Source organism: Mus musculus, chromosome 1 (assembly GCF_000001635.26).
Source record: "Mus musculus strain C57BL/6J chromosome 1, GRCm38.p6 C57BL/6J".
NCBI lineage: Eukaryota > Metazoa > Chordata > Mammalia > Rodentia > Muridae > Mus > Mus musculus.
Window position 1 is genome coordinate 84719163 of NC_000067.6, and position 20203 is coordinate 84739365.

The following is a 20203-nucleotide window of genomic DNA, read 5'->3' on the forward strand; positions in this document are numbered from 1 at the left end:
ACGCTGCCCACCATGGTGGGCTATAGCTCTTCTTGAAGACCTTCATGAACCGAAATAAATCCTTCCTTCCTAAATTGCTTTGGTCAGGCATTTTGTCAAAACAATGAGATAACTAAATACTGGAGGGAATGGCCCTACAGCCAAGAAAACCACAGGGATAACATCCCAGCAAAGACTATCTAGAAAATGCAATGGATTCCCTGCTAGAGCCTTCAGAGTGAATTAACCCCTTTAATTTGGCCTCATCTATCAAGGTTACCTTCAGTCCCACGGCAAACTTTTGAGGAATAAGTGGCAGGTTCCCACATGGGACGGTAAGTATCGGTCAGCACTGACCTCCCAGTCTTTCTTACATAAACTGGAAGAAATAACACAGGGAACTGGATCACCTCAAGGTCATATACCTGGCTTAGACTAGTGCAAGGAACAGCATGGGTGAAAATTCTGATTTGCACTTCCCTGATGATTAAGGATGTTGAACATTTTTTCAGGTGCTTCTCAGCCATTCGATATTCCTCAGTTGAGAATTCTTTGTTTAGCTCTGTACCCCATTTTTAATGGGGTTATTAGATTTTCTGGAGTCCACCTTATTGCGTTCTTTATATATATTAGATATTAGTCCCCTATCTGATTTAGGATAGGTAAAGATCCTTTCCCAATCTGTTGGTGGTCTTTTTGTCTTATTGACAGTGTCTTTTGCCTTACAGAAGCTTTGCAATTTTATGAGGTCCCATTTGTCAATTCTTGATCTTACAGCACAAGCCATTGCTGTTCTGTTTAGGAATTTTTCCCCTGTGCCCATATCTTCGAGGCTTTTCCCCACTTTCTCCTCTATTAATTTCAGTGTCTCTGGTTTTATGTGGAGGTCTTTGATCCACTTAGACTTGAGCTTTGTACAAGGAGGTTAAGAATGGATCAATTCACATTCTTCTACATGATAACCGCCAGTTGTGCCAGCACCATTTGTTGAAAATGCTATCTTTTTTCCATGCCTGACATTAAGCTGTACTACAGAGCAATTGTGATAAAAACTGCATGGTACTGGTACAATGACAGACAGGTAGATCAATGGAATAGAATTGAAGACCCAGAAGTGAATCCACACACCTATGGTCACTTGATCTTTGACAAGGGAGCTAAAACCATCCAGTGGGGGGGGGGGGGGAGAACAGCATGAGTAAAGAGGGGCATAAGACCTGCATGGCTGCTCACACCACACCCTGGACCTGGCACACAAGTACATTGGCTTCAAAAGGGATAGTGTGCTCTCTATTGAATATTGCCCAACAACTGCCATTAAGATTTTAAAGGAGAGATTAAGGAGCACAAATTCCTCTTGCAGAGTTAAGTGCTCTCCTTGTGTTCTAGGAAATGTCCCCAATATTGTTAAGATCATCCCCTGCTACTTAGTTTGGCTCCTAGCATTCACATCATGCATCTCACAACCACCTATTAACTCCAGGGAAATCTGACATCGCTGGCCTCTGTGGATACAAACCCACACACATAATGAAAAATTAAAACTAAAACACCTGAAAAGTCCATTAACATGCCAATACCAATTCCAAGAACTACTTCAACCCCAAGGTGCTGCTTCCCAGTCCCCAACAGAGCCAGAAACAGAGTTTCACAGTTTTCACTGCTAAACTTTTATTTAGCAGCACCTCTCTAATGTGATGTCAGCCTACCCCTCCCCCACACATCCAGATTACTGTTTCAGAAATAAGACCCATTGTTGTGGGTAGAACAATCAGCCATGACAGGCAAGGACAGTGATCTCAAAGAATTCCCCATCTATTGTCTCTGTACATTCATGTCTTTCAACAACTCCAAAGACACGAAGGCTTCACCAATGCACAAGAGCTCTTAATGGTGAACACCTTGCTCCAGAGATTAAGTGCTCTGTGTTCGAGAAAACCTGCCCCCAATATTGTTAACATCATCCCTGCTCCTTAGAAGTAGCTTCTCAAAATACCATCCACACACTTCAGGAAACACCCTCTGGTTGTACATAAAGTAACAAAACTAACCACGAAGGATAATGCTGTTTATTAAAAATATAGTCAGGAAGTCAGGGCATCGATGCAATTTTACATACACACTTGGTAGTCTGAAGTTCCATTATTCCAGCAGTTTATATAAATGTTTCAGATCAAAAGAGAAAGAAAACATTTTATAGAGACCAGCTGCTTATCAGTTTGGTCATGAGTCCACTTGTATTAAAAAATAAAACTCCCTCTTCCATTACTGAAGAATGTCTCCTTGATACAGAACAAGTCTGTAAGCATTAAGAAATGTCTTCTTTGCATTAATAACTGTTCATTTGAACTTCTTAGCATATGCCAGCTTTTTGACCCAGTGAAAGCTGAGTTGTGCCAGAGCTACTACTTGTCTGGGTAACCGCGACTTTCCAGTGGCCTGTTACTAGGTCACTCTTTATTGTGGATCTACTGCAGCATCAAACCTAACCCCTATGTAACACCTTTCAAAAGAATCAAACAAAGCAAAACAGATCAGACAATATTCTCATTACAATGGAGAAAACAAAATTGGTCAGAAAACCAAAGCATACAAGAAATGGAAGGCATTTCTATTAGTAGAACACCCAGAATGCAAAGGAAAGGGTAGGCATATCAATGCACTTTGATGTATTTCCTTCCAACAAATTGTTCTTGGCAATCGTTTTTGGAAGAATGCCAACCTTCCTATTTCCTAACCTTGTACTAATTGATAAGAAATGAAAAAGGAATCTCAAGACACAATAAACTTGAGAAAACACCACAAACTCAAATCTGCCCAAGTGATGGCTGGGAAGATGGCTTAGTGGGGTTGATGCTTGAGCCACAAGCATGAGGACATATTGGGTCATCACCAGCCACATTTGAAAAAACAAAAAACAAACAACCACCCCCCCCACACACACAAATATAGGTGTGGCTGCACAGTGTCGGGGCAGGAGGGGGAGGATAAAGGCATGGAGGGCCCCTGCTAGGCAGGGGAAGGGATGGAGACAATCTGTCTGTGAGATGCAGAAGCTGGTGCTCGGTCCTTGCCCTTCATACATAAGATGCCCAAGGAAGTCACTCTAGAAGCAGAAGGCACCCGTTGGCTACATGACTCAAGAGGTGTGCTCAGTTTCACAACCAGACACAAAACTCCTTACTGCTTTCCTATTGTTGGTGGCTATATGAAAAATGCTTTTGCTGAACTGAGCCGAGACATCCACAGCCACCTAGACCTAGAATGTAACTTACTCTTCTGGGACCAGGAAGAGGTTCTGTTAACATCCTGACAACTGGAGTAACTGAGTGTTGAAAGCATACCAACCATGCCTGTTGGTAGGTCCCTGAATCAAACCACTGGAACACAGCAAACCAAGTGTACACACCCCTAGTGTGCAATAAGGCCTCTGCTCAGAGAGTGCTTAAAGTGTGCTCTTCCTGACCCCGAATTAACCACAGGTCCCAGGTATTGAGCAAACTTAGTTGATGATCAAAAGCTGATGACCGTGGACTCTGAAATATTCCAGTCAGAACCATAACAACCATTGGATACAAGGAATCAATGAAGTCAAATCTGTCAGCACCACAGGTGTAAAATGCAAATACATATTATTTTAATATGAAACATCACTTTGTTTTATACAGATGTCTACATTTTAACAGATCTTTAAAAAGTGAGGTGAAACAATGCTATTTTCACACAAAAATCTTTGTGCTCAGTTTGTAAAACAGGAGAACAGGAGACAAAGGGGCCCAGATCCCATAGCCATCAAGGTGAAGCTGCAGAACCCAACTCCCTCCAGATAACACTGCTCATTTGCAAGCCTCTGTGAGCAGAGACTTCCTGGCCCCAACTCCTCCCCACTGACTGGGCAAACTGTCAAGAGATTTCTGTCAGCAAGGGATGTTTCCACATAAGGCAAGGTCAGTGTAGAATGACAGTTACAGGAGTAAACTAACCCACTACCTTCCTTTTGGGTGATGGAATAAAGAAGGCAGCTCTATGTCAGTACAATTAGTTTCTTCAAAGTTCAGGTTTGTTTGTTTGTTTGTTTTTAAATAATGCATCTCATATTGAAGGAGATGAAGTCAGAGTTCAAATTTATTAGTCTTCATTTGAGCCTCAGGAAGAAAGCTCTGCTTCCACTTCCTTTCCACATTTAATGTTCTTCAAGAAGCTGTAAACAGCAGCAAGACCTTGCTTGACTTCTGACCACAGGACGACTTACTTGTACTGTAAGTGATTAAGACAGGTGTGTGTGTGTGTGTGTGTGACAGCACAGAACTATAAACAAAAATGGTGAAGCAAATCTGTTTTATTTTTAGGTAAAAACATTAACCTGATGGATTATTGCAGATCTGAGAAATGAGCACACAAACAAATGGACAGCATTGCTTACAGGTGCTTTGATCTATGTGTAGACAAGGGCTGAACAGCTTGTCTGCAATTCACGCTGGGAGAAGACGAGAATGAAATAAAGACTGAGAACAGAAACAAACAGGAACAAAGGAGTGGGGGAAATATCTTTTGTAACTCCAATAAGGGGGTGGGGGGGCGGACCTAATTCATTTAAAACTTTACACCAATTCAAAATGGTTTGGCCATAGAATAAATACTGGGCAGCCCACACTGTGGACCTTTTAACCTATACAGAAAAATGAGTGAGCTTTCCTTCCTCCTTTCCAGAGGACAAGGGAAATACCATGTAAACAGACCTAGTGTATCACCTGGCAAGAAGCCAAGCGTGCTCTGTAACTATTTTAAACTAAACTATAAGTAAAGCCTACCTGCCTAGATACAAAGGCTGTATTATATTGAGAGTATATTTCAATTCAATGAATTTTAGATTGTATCTCAATTTGAATGAACACAGGATGACAAGGCCTGGGGCTAATGAAACTGTACGTGTTGTATTTAAAAAGTAAAACAAACAAACAAAAACCAAACACCAAACCTGTATGAACTGCAGAGGCAGCAATGAACTCGGAAAAGAAAATTAGGTGGAAGGCACGCAGAACCCATTTACTATACTAGAGTTGTCAAATACACATGAATTTAATGTCTGTACTTATGTACAAGAGTTGTCTTTGGAAGAAACAAACTGCAGACTTAGCTAGATGGATACACACAGCCCAGAATTAAACTGCACAGCGACATTTATTGTTCCAGCCTGAAAAAACATCCCTTTGAAATTTCACACAGCAAAGCAAGTTAAAAACTTCACTCATCAAATAAATGATAATTTAAACAAGAACTTGCTAAAGAAACCTCATCACAACAATGCTTTAGGGCCTGATCACTTAAGTCCACAGGGCCATTACGAATTATAATCTGCAAGCCGTTTTCCTACAACAAGAGGGAGGAACATGTTTCCTTGACTCAGGTGACACAGAAAAGAAATCATGATTTTTTTCTTTTGCTGTAACAGGCAGACACTGATTTCTTGTTGTGATCAGGAAAGATGGAACGACTGTTGGCCTTCTCTTGCTGCTATCAAGAGTTTGTCCCGCATTATGTCAATGCTCGAGTAGTCCGGCAATTTAAGATAGTTCACACAAGTCATTACTGATGGTAAGAAGTCATCTGGGTTTTCTGTTGATTCAAATGTCTTCCGCACAATTGTCAGAGGTGGATTTAAACTCCGAAATCCTAATTAAGAGAAAAAGTTCCAGAAAATTAAGGTTTTTTTAGATGCCATTATCACAAGATATAGCACTTGTTAAAAATTGCCCAAGTATTCCTCTCTTCTGCCTAATGATGGCCCATTGGTTAAGATCATTGCTATTCTTCCAGAGGACCCAGGCTCAATTCCCATCACCCATGTGACAGCTGACAGCTATCTATAACTCTAGTCCAAAGAAGGATTCAACACCTTCTTCTGGCCTCAGACATGCATGGCAAGCTAAGCACTCATACACAAAATACAAATTTAAAAAACACCCAAAGAAGACTAATTCAACTTATTTTTAGCTACTGTAATTTAACCATGATTTTAAAACATGCAAAGACTCTAGAATTTTATCTAAGCAACCAACATTCCTGACCATTAGCAAGTGTTTATTGACAGTTATTAAGGCAGTCTGATTTTCCGTGTCAATATTATTTCTTTACATATTCCTATGCAGATAGACTGGCAGCTCAGACACAATGGTGATGGGATAACAGACAGTGTGCACCAAGTAATAGACCGCCTCCAGAGACAGAGTAAAGGCCAAGCAGACACTACCCACCTCCAACTGGCAATCGTGGGCTACCAGTCACAAACTGGAGAAACAACCTCTGCTGCTCATTATCAAAACTACTGAGAATCTCAAACAAGAACTTCACAGCCCGACTAAAACAAAAAAGTAGAACAAAATTACTTTGCGTTAAGATGGAACTGTAAATATACCAAACCTCACTTATAATCATGATGACATCCATTTTCAGGTATCATTACATATGAACTCTCATTACAACACACTTTTTGTAATAGCTGAAATCTAAAGGGAACAACTTCAATAATACACAATTTTAGAATTCCCACAAAATTCCTAGCTATTAACTGAAGAACTAGCAGTCTATACTTACCTGTCATGAGTATAGCCATGATCAGGCCTGCAGCATTCCATCAATGTCTTTGCATCCCAAGTGTCTGCTTTACTGCCACACAGGAGCTGGTCCAGCTATGAGATGAAATAAGGGTAAAGAATTAGTACAGAAATAAGTCTCCATGCTTGGGTGACAGTAGCTGTCTCTCTAAGAACATGGCTTCCAGTGTGCAACGCTACCAAGACCCTTCACACTGAACAGCATGGCCTACAGTTTGGGCTAGAATGCTGCTCTGTACTTTACTTCACACAAGACTACCTACCTCCCCTCTATAGAACTGCTCCCTCATTTAACTAACTTTCCTATTTCCCTAGCTTTTCCAAAACTCCAAGCCCTTACTCCAAAGTCCTATAGACTGGTGGTTTTTTAAGCAACAGGGTAACTATTCTGCTGTGGTGACCACACAGACAACAATGGCCCCTGTGTTTTTTAGATGTGCTGCTCACCTCTTCTGGGTAGAAGTACTGAAGATGGCAGAGCGGGAAGACCGATTCAAATCCATCTCTGAATGAGTCAAACTGTCGACAAACACCTTCATTTAGTGCCCAGAATATCACCAACTGCAAAAAGAAGTCATTTAAAAACTTCAACAAGATCCCAAATCTATTGACTACTTAATATGTGACAAATTATAGTAATTGACTTTCTAGAATCACTCTGACGATAAAATTAAAAGGTGGTGGTATTGCACACCTTTACTCATAGCACTTGGGAGGCAGACAAATCTCATTTGAGTTTGAGGCCAGCCTGGTCTACACAGTAAGTTTTAGGACAGCCAGGATACAGAAAAACCTTGTCTCAAAGCAAAATACATCAAAAGGAAAGAAAAAAAACCTATTAAATCCCCAAGCTATATCAGTAAAAAGCCAGTCAGGTGAACTTCTAATTTGGGGATTGGCCAAGTAAGACGTCAAAACTTCCACATGCATTTTTACATTGTTTTAAAACTTCATTCATAGAAAATCTTTCCTCCAAAAGAGAATCACATTGTTCTACTAGAAGCCAAAGGCAATATCCTAAGAGATTAAAATGTTACTAAAGTTAAATAACACTTCAAGATCTTAATGAGCATTTTTAATGTGAAGTGTTGATTTCTAAATCCTGTCAAGGTCTGAGAACCATCCTCTGCAGTGTGCCTAATCTTAGAAAACAGATAGATACATCTTGAACATGTGGGAGAAAATTTGATAAGAAAAAGTAGCTCTAAATTTACTCAGCCGCCAATAGCCTGGGTTAATTTGTTAGTACAGAGAATATTCAGATAGATGAAAGAAAGTGTTAGTTTCAAAACTAACAATTAAGTATTTTTAGATAAGCAAGAATGTGAACAACATAATTTGTTGGAAACATGGAAAAGCAGTACAAGGAACAGGTAATATGGGAAGATAACCTGCTGAGTTATTTAAAGCAGAGCAGGGCATGGTGGCGCACGCCTTTAATCCCAGCACTCAGGAGGCAGAGGCAGGCGGATTTCTGAGTTCGAGGCCAGCCTGGTCTACAAAGTGAGTTCCAAAGTGAGAAACCCTGTCTCGAAAAAAAAAATCAGCCTCCCCGGAAGGAAGGAAGGAAGGAAGGAAGGAAGGAAGGAAGGAAGGAAGGAAGGAAGGAAGCACTTATGACACACAGAACTGCTGGGAAGGCAAGGGATTTGGATATTATCTTTTCTTTAAGGAAGATAAAGAGACTAGAGCTGAAGGTTTTAGAGCTCTAAAGTTCCACAAAACTTAGTAAAATCAAGGATTCTAAAAGAGTCTTCTAGCTTGAATCCAATGTTCATGTGAAAAATAAATCCAAGCAAACTTTTAAGCACTGGAAAATAGACATAGCCTGTAAGTTTATTTTTTGGTGTACAACAGGAAATAGTTTCACCTATATTTAACAAGTGTAGGTCTAGAGTTGTGAATACACTTTAGGGTGAGTACATATACTGGTGTTTTTAAAAGCAATCTGCCAGTTAGCTGCCTTCAAACAAGTGATGACTCCTTTCTGCTGGTATTTCTTCTTAGAGGAGAAAATTGTGGTATAAAGCACTGTACTCAATAAAGTTTAAAAATGGGTCAATATAAGATCATATTCATATGGAGAAATAACTGGTAAGCTCTTTACACAAACATGTTTGATAGAGCTCTTCTCATCTGGAAGGAAGACAAAGTGCGGAGAGCAGTAACTTCTTAGGGTGTTCTGTTGCTTTAGTATAAAATATCTGTGTGTTCTCAACAAAGCACACAGAAGCTTACAAAGGCTAAAAGGACCTCCCAAGAGTGGTCCCAATGGCATGCAAAGAGCACAACATAAAAACTCCTTCACAGCTGAGATCAAAATGGGGGGGGGGGGGGGAGGGCAGGTGTGCCCACGGGACAATACGTACTCTCAGGTACTCTTCCAAATTGTGGATAGTAACTGGAATATCCTTCCCTCCTTTCTTCAATTCAATGTTGGGAAACCCAGGCAGCGTAAAATCCAATCCCAGATCTTCCACTGAACAGCCATTCATCGTAAGAGTTTCCAATGCATATTGTAGACTCTCTTTGGTCTTTAATGGGGGGGATAACAATGGGGAGGGAAGCACAAAAATACATGCAAAATTATACTGTATTTATAAAACATAATCCTTTAACAATTGATGGTTCCTTTAGTGCCTAGTTACAAATTTTGGTCACATTCAACGTAAGTCACTGGAATCACAAAGGAAATAATCTTAACCTCAGGATCCAATTACATTTGTGAAGGGAAACAAGATTTCCATATGGAGTAGTTATTGCTCCCTGTAAGCATACTCAAATCACATAATAAAGTCCTTAAATGTCTTTGTTAAACTTTAGCAAAATAAAAATTTTTTTTCTAAATTCTAGGCCAATATAAACTAAGTATATACTCAAGAGTAAAATATGTAGACAACAATACAGATAATGTACTACCTAGTAATGGTAATAAACTTTTCCCCGTCCCCTACAAGGCTCAAATAGAAAGCACACACTAGAGGTGTTAACTTTTCAGTCTCCTGTGTGTGTTGTGTGTGTGGGTGCGAGTGCAGGCGAGGGGGAGAAAGGTGGCTGCTTCAAAAAAGCCAAAACAAATCACATCAAACACGGGGTATTTTTAATCGGCCTACAACTTGAAAGGTCTACACAAAATGTTTGTTTTTATTTTTTTGTTTTTTTTTTAAAGCAGCAAGGATCAATGGCAAACACAAAAATGTAAGTACTATTGAAATTGAATGTTGCTCCACTAGGAAGCTCTCAAACTGTCCTTCATGACTATGGATGGGCAAACGAGGTTATAGGAGCAAAGTCAAGGAAGGGGAACACTGGACATACCTAAGGTCTGCTTTCATGAATAATCTAGAGAGTTATATCTAATACATTTACACACCTGCCCATATATTTACACACAACAGGAAAGCAAAAAGGGTACTACCTTGGGGGAAAGAAAATTAATAGTGGAGAGGGGGAAGGAAGAGGGAAAAAATGCATAAACTCCAACGATGCATATAAAAACATCCAAAAGAAACCTATGATTTTGTACAAACTTTTTTTTTTAAAAGAAAACAAACCCGTCTATAAACAACCAGTCACAGATTAAAGTAGTTTCAAACTCTCTTCCCCCTGATCACACAGCCATCTGTAACATGCAGTAACATCCAGAACATGTTTAAAGAACAATGCACTGTTAGTTTCTCTGGCTTTTATACTAGATCACTCTACTAGATACATTACCATTCATCTTGGAAGAATTTAGTCTACCAGCTCAAGGGCCTAGGAGTATCTACCTCTGTGCTTGCCTAGCCGACAAGCAGAGGCAGATGTGGTCCCTAGCATATAAACAGGTCAAATCTGAGCCAGGAAAATGTGCCCAATTTGTAATGTTTTATAAAAAAAAAAAAAAGAGACACTGGGCAAAGGATATAGCTCAGCTAGTTGTACACCTTTCATTCTAGCATTTTGTGATTTAAGATAATCCTTGGCTAGATAGCAAATTTATGGAATGCCTAAAAACCTTGTCTAGGAAAGGAAGAAGGGAGGGAGAAAGAGAGAGAAGGAGGGAGGGAGAACTGAGTCCAGTACTTTATACATACTAGGTTAAGTGCTTTACACTTGAGCTGTATAGCCCCAGCCTATCGATAATCATTAAAAACCAATTTCCAAGCTGGGTGTAGTGATATAACCTTGCAATGCAAGCACATAATCTGATGGAGAGGAGGGGAGAAAGAGAAACAGAGAAGCACCTTTCTGAAGAATTCAATGAGAAGGTATCCGCTTATGCCTATCTAAAATTCAAGACAAGTGGTCTTATAATTTCCACTAGAAGTATAATTTACTTGGAAACATGACATCTATTTGCTATTATTAACTATCACGGAGGGTATACTGTGAAATTGTATTTCTATTAGCACACATTAGCACATTTTAACAGAAAGCATCTCTCTATTAAAATGAAATATTGCTGAGATAAAGAGATGGCTCTGTGCCTAAAGAGTACTTGTTCCTCTTGCAGAGGACCTGGGTTCATTTCCTAGCACCATGAGGCAGGCCAGCAATTGCCTAGAATATAAAGTCCAGAGAATCTGATGTCATCTTCTGGCTTCCAAGTGATGCACATTGTATACAGACACACATGCAGGCACAACACTCATCAAGATAAACAAATCTCTTTTTAATTATAAAAAAAAAAATATTACTATAAGATTAACCCAATCAAATACAAACCACTTAATAAGCCTGATAATTCTAGAACAGAGAACTTATCTAATCCCCTGGACATCTCTCCAGACCTACCTGGGATTTATCCTGCTCCAGTCTTTTCTTCTGTCTGACAATGTCTTCTAGGTGATATACTGATCTGGCTACAACAGGATCAATGTCAAATAAATCATGAGATGTCAATGAAGTTTCCTGCCGCAGCATCCACTTATAAAAGGGCAGGCCAAGAGGAAGGTCCACCTGAAAGGGAACATCCAACATACTTTCCACAGCAAGCTTTAACAGGTACTTTATAAAAAGGTCATTTAGAAAGGCAAAATAATCCCTCCGAGAGAAAAAGTAACTTAGGAACTGTTTCTCTCTTTAAATGAAATTAAGAACCACAAACTGGGACTCAAATTTCTGCCAAGATTTTGGAATGCAAAGAACCTTTTTAAAGCCCTAACACACACACACACACACACACACACACACACACACACACACACACACACACCCCACCATCAATGAAAATACAATATCTATAAAGTATTTTACATGAGAGCCTCTGAAACACTAAAATGTTCCTCCGTGGAATTTTGAACCAACTAAACTCAATATAATTCTACTTACATATTTAATATTCTGAAATCAAAGAAAGGAAAATGAAGTACTTACAACAAAAAATTAAAATGAATGAAGCTTCTAAAATAACTAATGAACTGTAGGTACCTCTTTAAAGAAAATGTACAGTTGTGGTTTTACCAGCTGATAATGTCTTTCCCATATTAATAAAGTATCTCAGAAAATGTGAGAAGAGGAAATAAAAGTCCAGAAATATTCAAACCTCCATAAATATTAACTATTTTCACAAGAGTATTCTAATAGATATTCAATGAGTTTACCTACATGCTCATGGTTTTCCTATGGAATGAAACTGAATCATAGCAAAAATAAAATTAATGTTATCCTTATGTTGCCTGACTCTGGCCCTGGCTACTAAGGAGTTCCACATGGACTAGAGTGCTGCAGAAGCAGAACTGGCATTTTAAACAAAATGTTCAAGAAGTTCATGCACACATTCAACACAGAGCAGCAGCTCAAAAACACAGCATTGAGTGCATGAGACGGAAATACTTTCATAGAACATTGTACAACTACAGATAAGCAAACAATTCTAAACTTACCAATCTGAAATCCATGATAGCCTTAGCCATTAATTTTCCTAAGAAGCGAAACTTCATCTTAACCTTTGCGATGTGAGCTGGCTTAGCTGTCCTACCAAAGGGAAGCGCAAACAGGCCCTGGAGGTTTTGAATATACTTGGTCCCTTCTTGGCTTCCTGTAAAATGAACAAGTAGCACACTTCAGATGAGGTTTTTCAAAAACAAAACAAAACCTGGTAAAAGTAAGACATTCAGTATTCAGAAAACTGAACCAATGGCCTCCAGAGCTAGAAGACCCTCCCACTGGATAAATGAGAAAAAAGGGTGGGATGAAATGAAAGGCAAAGAACAGATCCCTGCAGAGACCTCATCTGAATAATACAGACGGACTCATTCACAGCAGAACCTTACCTTTTGGATTGCTAAGAGTTACTTCTTCACCCCTCCAGAGACACAAGTCAGCTCTCTGTAGTTCCTGAGAAACAAGTGCATAAAACTCCAGTGTTGGCCCCAGACCTGTACCAACCTAGAAAATAAATAAATAAATAAATAAATAAATAAATAAATAAATAAATAAGAGAATCACTTCGAATTTTAGAAATTCTGGTGCCTTTTTTGCAAGGCAATCTCTTGGTGACATGGATGCTAAAAGCTCGTGTTTGCCGCAAAGCTCAAGAAATGGTTTTTCCAAAATGTCCTGAACACTGGGCACTAGAAACCCTTTATCATTCCCTCTAGCCACAACATAATAATGGCATGGCTCAAAATTCCTGCTGTGGTTATGTATCTTTCCTTTAGAGATAAAAACACAGTACTATCTGTACGACGTGTTCATTTCTTCTTTAGGAAACTATCACCCCCGAACCAACTCAGGAGAAGCTCCGCAACCTCCTCCAGAGTTAGACTTTTTCCTATGACATTTTAGGGCTTTAACACTATTCCGCTGCATACTTGTAGGTTTTAGATGTAGAATTATTTTGACTGTCCTAGAGTCTAACATACATTTAATAAAAATCTTAAGTGATAAAATTCCAAGTCTGAATTCATTTTCAGCAACCAGGGATAAATCAGAGGTTCCTTAAATCCAAAGATATACTAGAACCACAAGATTTTTTTTAATATTTATTTATTTATTTATTTAATGCATGCGAATACACTGTCGCTGTCTTCAGACACACCAGAAGAGGGCATCTGATCCCATTACAGATGGTTGTGAGCCACCATGTGGTTGCTGGGAATTGAACTCAGGAACTCTGGAAGAGCAGTCAGTGCTCTTAACCACTGAGCCATCTCTCCAGCCCCCACCACAAGATATTTAACAGTGTGACACACACAGTCCTCTGATTTCTTAAGTCTAGTTTAGAGATTAGGCTATGCAACTTAAAAATTCAAAGGTGACTGTGCAGCTTATAAAGATGCTACATGACCAAAACGTTATCAATATGCTCAGAGCACTGTTCACAGACCCAGCATTCCTCCATGTTCTAGCAAGATCCCACCACCCAGCCCATAAGGACAGTAAACTTATACTATACCTCAAGATTATAACCTGGTGATTATCTGTTCAAGTGACCACTTGCTTAGGAATTATTACTGTACTCACTTCTTAAATAGCCTATACTACTTTAAAAGTTGATATAGTCTACCAAATATTTAATTCTGACTTTCAAAGCAGTGACTGTTTGAACCTGGAAAGCCCTTTCTGATTAGCTCCCACCCCTTCTACACAAGTCCACATGAGTAAGTGGGTGTTTACTATTGAATCACAATAACTGCTCTGACGGAAATCTTGCAGTCCACCTTCAGCTTTTCTTACTCCTCACAATCTAACCCAGTCACTACATACTATAAACTCTGCCTAAACTAGTAATTCTCTACCACCTTCTCTTTTCTCTGCTTGAGATTTCTGAGCAACTACTTACACGACTGTTCCTCACACCCTACATATTAACAGTGACATTTTCTAAGAAAAAAACTTCTTGTTCACCCAAAGCACAGCACATACATGCTTTTATCATGGCCTGACATATGATCCCTATTTCCAGCATCGCTGACCTTGACTCCTACTATTCTATCCTAACTAATAGCTCTAGTCACCTTGATCCCATGATAGTTGGGAGATGTCTGTTCCTCTATCCATTCTCCCTGATATCAGTGACTCACTTCCAACTCAAATGCCACCTTAGAACCACATTACCACCTTATCCAACATGTTCCATCTTCTTGAAACTTTTACGACTGACCAGTTTAACGTGTGTGTGTGTTAGCAAATATGTCAACCTTCTAAAAATAAAGAAAACCTCCATAATGGTAGGTAGAGACCTTGTTATTTTGCTCTCCACTCATTTCCAGTCACTAGAGTAAAGGGAGAGAAAAAAGATTAGACACGCAGTTACAGATGTTGTCCACAAGGTGGTGATCCAGAGCCATTTCTCTTTCACAAAATTATCCCAAGTTAAGGACAAATCATAGTAGTCTATTACTTTCTCTTAAATAGTTGTTTCTAAAAGTAAAGTGGATTTAACTTAAAGAATTAAATTCCTCAGATATTACTGAAAACCTATGCCATACCCACCAAAGCCAACATAACTCCCTTCTGAGATTGGTCAGGAGTGTCCTAAATATATCTACTACTAAATGTACAGCTACCTAGATGATCTGATTTCATTTCCATTTTTAAAGAGACAAAAATATGATATTCTAGAAAAAAATAAAGGATAGGAGACTGCCTCAAATAAGCAAATATAGCAACTAAAACAAGAGCAATAACAAAAACAAACAAACAAAAAAACTTGGTTTATCTATGCCAGGCAATGTTCTAAGTGTTTTACATATTTTAGTTTGCTAGTTATTCTAGCAACATGATTTGGTGGACACATTTTCCCAATGAAGTTGGATCTTAGAACCCTTTTCAGAGTTAATAGGGAAGAACCTATTGAACATGATAAATTATTGATTTCAAACCCTAACTCTAAGAAGAGACCGTGAAAAATTGTTCTGAACTCATAGAGGTTTCATTTAATTAGAATTGTCTACTAATTAATGCCTATCATGTGTGAGTTTAGGTTTCAAGGGACAATTTGTGTTAAACATTTCTCTTTTCATCATATGAGCTCTAAGGATCAAACTCGGGTTATCAGACTTGGTGGCAAGTACCTTTACCCACTGAGCTGTCTTATCAACCCTGTTTACAAATAAACCCTGTTTGCAAATAAGAAATCTGAGTACTGCCAGGTAGTGGTGGCGCACGCCTTTAAATCCAGGGATTTGGGAGGCAGAGGCAGGCGGATTTCTGTGTTCGAGGCTAGCTTGGTCTACAGAGTGAATTCCAGGACAGCCAGGGCTACACAGAGAAACCCTGTCTCAAAAAAACAAAAAACAAAAAAACACTGAGTACTATACACCCTCTAAGCAAAAACTATGAATAGGGGAGATTTAAAATAATAATAAATAAATGAATTCAAACCAGTACTAAAAGGACTTCTAAACTCATTGCAATCCTCCTGGTTTTCCCATCTCCTGTCTCCAAAACTTTCAGAACAGCACTGGCTTTTGTCACTTACCACCAAGCCCCAATCCCTTAGTTTAGTCCCAATCTGCTAGACATCTGTAAGCCAGTGAGATGACTCACATGTAAAGGGAACCTGCCGCTGCTGTGCCCGATTCCCTAAACTCAATCTCCAAATTCTACGTGACAGAAGAGGAAGACTGATTCCACAAGGATGCCCTCTGACCCTCACATATGCACCAGGGTATATGGTGCCTACACACACACAACTATGTACTCATAAATGCCCACATGCATGTCCACACTCATATACAACAGGAATGAAAAGTAAACAGTAAGATGTAGGTGGCAGCAACCTGTAATACCTAAGCTTAGGAGGCTGAGGCAGGAAAATATTAGGTTCAAGGCTGCTCTGAATCCATGGTAATCCCTAATCTCAAAAACAAAAGATAAAATGGGAAAAACTTTCTTGAATCCTATATATAAAAATTAATGTTAACTCGGGAGGCAGAGGCAGGCTGATTTCTGAGTTCAAGGCCAGCCTGGTCTACAAAGTGAGTTCCAGGACAGCCAGAGCTATACAGAGAAACCCTGTCTCGAAAAACCAAAAAGACAAAAAAAAAAAAAAAAAAAGTGAAATGGTCAATAAATGAGCTAATATACATATTTAAATCTAAAAATCATTCATGGAAAAATCTTACAATGTAAACACATAAAAATTACAGAGTAGATAAATGATAAACTGGAAGGAAATGGCAAGACATAAAAATTACAAATCCAGAACTTCTAATTCAGTCTAATTCAGTGGCAAAATGAAACCAAACTGAAAAGTAGGGAACAGTGTCAGAATCTTCTCCAAAATGGATAGTGATCAACAAGCAATCCAAAAACAGTCCACTTTCTCAATTCAAGTAAAATGCTAATTTATTAAACATACTAAGAGTCTAAGAGTGTAAATGCAATACAACAATTTAACTGAAAAATCAGTAACACCAAGGACAGAGTAAGAGCATAAAACACTAGACTATGACATAAATATTGGGAAAAATGAAAAAAAAAATTGAAGCCACCACTAGTATAAAGTATATCTTAATAAAATTAAAGCATCTTACCAAATGACTTCGTTCAGTATTTAGATATTTATTCAAGAAAACCACAAATTATAGAAAGACTTGGGAATGGATGTTATAACAATGTCACCAAGTCATAAAACAGAAAAAGAATGCAAATGTTCCCCAAACTAGTGACTGACACATATTAAACCATCTATGAGATACACACACAAAAATTTTCCTAGTTTTAAAAAAAAAAAAGCAAATTGGTATGCACTACATGAATGAGGCTCACATGCATGGCAATAAATGAAAGAGCGATACAAAAGTCACATTACTGCATGAATGTACTTATTTATGACCTTAAGTAGCAAAACAACAACACAGGAAGCTAGACCAGTGGCTGCCAGGGCAGTCTTTACAGAGAGAGATGGTCTTCACTTGCTATGGTGGAGTAGCTCCAGGCTCCACATATATCAACTCTTAGAAAAAAAGTTTTTATGGTATACACCACATACTCTATCAATAAACTCAAAAAGCAGTCCAAGTGTTTCTGAATTACTGATTCTTAGAATATCCTTTCACTTCATGAACATTATATAAAGATATACATAATTATGCCAGGAAAATCCCACTTATTTTGCACATAAACCTCTGAAAAAAATGAAGAACTTAAAAACATTTATTAAAGAGAGGATAAATCAATCTGTTTTAAGCTACATTTCCCAATGCCTTTCAGAATTTTGTAGTATAACACATACAAATGACATTTTATCAAAAGCATTTAAGTTCAAATACCATTAAGGAGTTCAAAACTTACCTCATTTTCATATTGGATTTCTAACATGGCCCGAGAGCTGCCAAGGTCCTGCATCACAGACTCAGCTTGTTTCAGTAGCTCCTCTCTGTTCACAGTACGCTAACAAAGGAAATAGATGTGAAAAATAATGCTCCATTAAATCAACACTTAGCACAAGTGCAAAACAATCCATTTGGCTGTTACTCCTTTAAGTACATCCTTAGAAAGGAAAAAAGTAACAAGTCCCTGAAACTGACCAGACTCACCAAGCCCCTCCATGCCTGAGTAAACAATAAAAGCTGAGAATTTCCTCTCAGGGTAAGTAAAGCTGAGTTGCACAGAAGACGACTCTCAAGGAAAAAGGTTGTAGAGAGGACTCTTGAGACTAGAACAGCTGCATGAAAGCAGCAGAAACTAGCTGAACCAACTGAAGTACCTGGAATGGACCTCTGAAACCTGTAGAGCTGCCTACAGGCTGCCAGTATGCTCCATGCTAAGGTGAGTTTTGGTGATGCAGCTGTAAAACTTAGGGTGGTATCTGTACTTTATTCTGTTGTGGACTCACTAAAATCTCCCCAAGAAATTTTGTCACACAACACATATTCTCCATATATGAGAGAAAGATATATGTTTTATCTACATTAAGTTTAGAAAATTAAAGTTGAAGAAAAGATCTTGGTTACTTTGCCAAACACCAGTGTAATTCATGGATCCAGCAACATGACATTTTCTTGGGCACATTTACACTTTGATGACAGAGAAGCAGGTATGAAGATGACAGGGGAGACACTGAACTGCCCTTGCTACAAGACGCCTAGTGAGCCTGAGGATGATAGAGGTCTTGACATGTCCAAATATGACAACACTGCTGTTGATGGAATCCTCAAGAGGTAAAAACTTGGAATAGACCACGGCAAAACAAATACAAACAGTGCAGGTCAGTCAGATAGTCATGGTACACTTTTATCCCAGCATTCAGAGACAAGTGGAGCTCTTGAGTTCAAGACCATCCTGGTCTACAGAGAATTAGTTCTAGGACAGCCAGGGCTACACAAAAGAAACCCTGTCTTGAAAAATTATCAACACCCCCCCCCCCCCCGCCACACACACACACACACAAAGTGGAAGTCAAAAGACTAGGATTGGTCTCACGAGGAAATGGTTCAGGTACAACTGCAAGCTAAGATTATAAGCACGGGAGATGAAATCAGCAACATTGGAGCTGACTGGGACAGACTCAAAATATATTATCAATTCTCTTTCAAATGGGCTGACATGCTATTAAAATGTACCAAATAATCAGAGTTAATTTTAAAAGAGAAGCAATTTGACAAGTTTCAAATATGGGAAAGAAGACATTAAAGTCTTAATAAACATGGTAACTAAAGAAAGAATGTTCCAAAAAGAAGAAAAAAAGAAAAAAGGAAAAAAAAAAGGCTAGAGTTTTAAGAAGGTAACACTTTTAACATATGAGTGATTTTTAAAGAGAATGACTGAATTAGCAATTAAGAGTTCTTGCTACTTGGTTCCCAGCCCCCACGCCAGGTAGCTCACAACCTCCACCTGAAGTAGACCTAATACCTTTTCTTCTAGGCACATACATGAACACTCAGGCATACAGACATTAGGATCAAGTGAAGGCTGTGACTCCACAGGCAAAATAGGTCCTGCCTTTACTTTGGAAAGATCAACATAAATACTCTTGGGAAATACTTACTTTTTTTCTATCCAATCTAGGCGCAACTCTGCTGTCTTGAGAATCAGACTGGTTGATTTCTGGGTTGGTATCAAGTAATCTTTGCATTGCCCGGTCCCGATCAAATGCAGTTACATAAAAAAGCATTTGTCGGGTATCAAAAGGAAAGAAAAATGGGCTATAAAAGATAAAATACAAATTTACCATCTAGGTGAGAATCAGAAGACATTTTTAATCTATATTGGACACAACATCTAATATAAACTCCTAGCAAGAATAGTCCTCTTAAATCTCTCATGTGGACAGGCCCATGGTGGCGCACCACTGCAATATCACAAATGTTTCTTCCTGAAATCCCACATACAAAAGGTAATGGCTTTAGTATTTCATGATCTTCACCACAGGCTTAGCACTGGAAAGTCATTGTCAAGAACTAATCTCCCAGCATTCCAACAGTGACTTTGAAGGGTTGATCCATTTTTTTCTTTTTGTAAAAAGCTCCTGAAATGCTAATTTAAATGTGTTTGGTACAATGTCACACCATGTAGATATGGTGAATCCACATAAAAACTATTTCTAACTTGATTTTACCATAATTGGTCTATAGTATCTAGTTCAAACAAGGCTAAAAAACAAACAACAACAAAAAGCAATCATGTATCTGCAGTTCCATTTTTACAAAGGCAAAGGACTTTACTGCGGTCAAATA

The 20203-nt window shown here is 38.7% G+C and overlaps 1 protein-coding gene across 49 annotated transcripts in view; it reads right to left on the minus strand.

Moving 5' to 3' along the window:
• Positions 1-2026: 2026 nt before the first annotated feature.
• Trip12 (thyroid hormone receptor interactor 12) overlaps positions 2027-20203 on the minus strand; it is a 128816-nt gene continuing 110639 nt past the window's right edge. For 46 of the 49 annotated variants that reach the window (XM_011238656.3, XM_011238658.3, XM_011238673.3 and 43 more), the window contains 10 exons: positions 19516-19672; positions 17820-17918; positions 12851-12965; positions 12461-12615; positions 11370-11534; positions 8963-9127; positions 7041-7154; positions 6574-6668; positions 6234-6337; positions 3595-5652 (listed from right to left, as the gene is read on the minus strand). In XM_011238656.3, coding sequence (XP_011236958.1) covers positions 5456-5652; positions 6234-6337; positions 6574-6668; positions 7041-7154; positions 8963-9127; positions 11370-11534; positions 12461-12615; positions 12851-12965; positions 17820-17918; positions 19516-19672 — 1366 coding nt within the window. In that variant the 3' untranslated portion in view covers positions 3595-5455. Of the gene's footprint in view, positions 5653-6233; positions 6338-6573; positions 6669-7040; positions 7155-8962; positions 9128-11369; positions 11535-12460; positions 12616-12850; positions 12966-17819; positions 17919-19515; positions 19673-20203 lie in introns of all 49 variants that reach the window. The other 3 variants (XM_006496429.3, XM_011238654.3, NM_133975.4) reach the window with 2 other exon arrangements.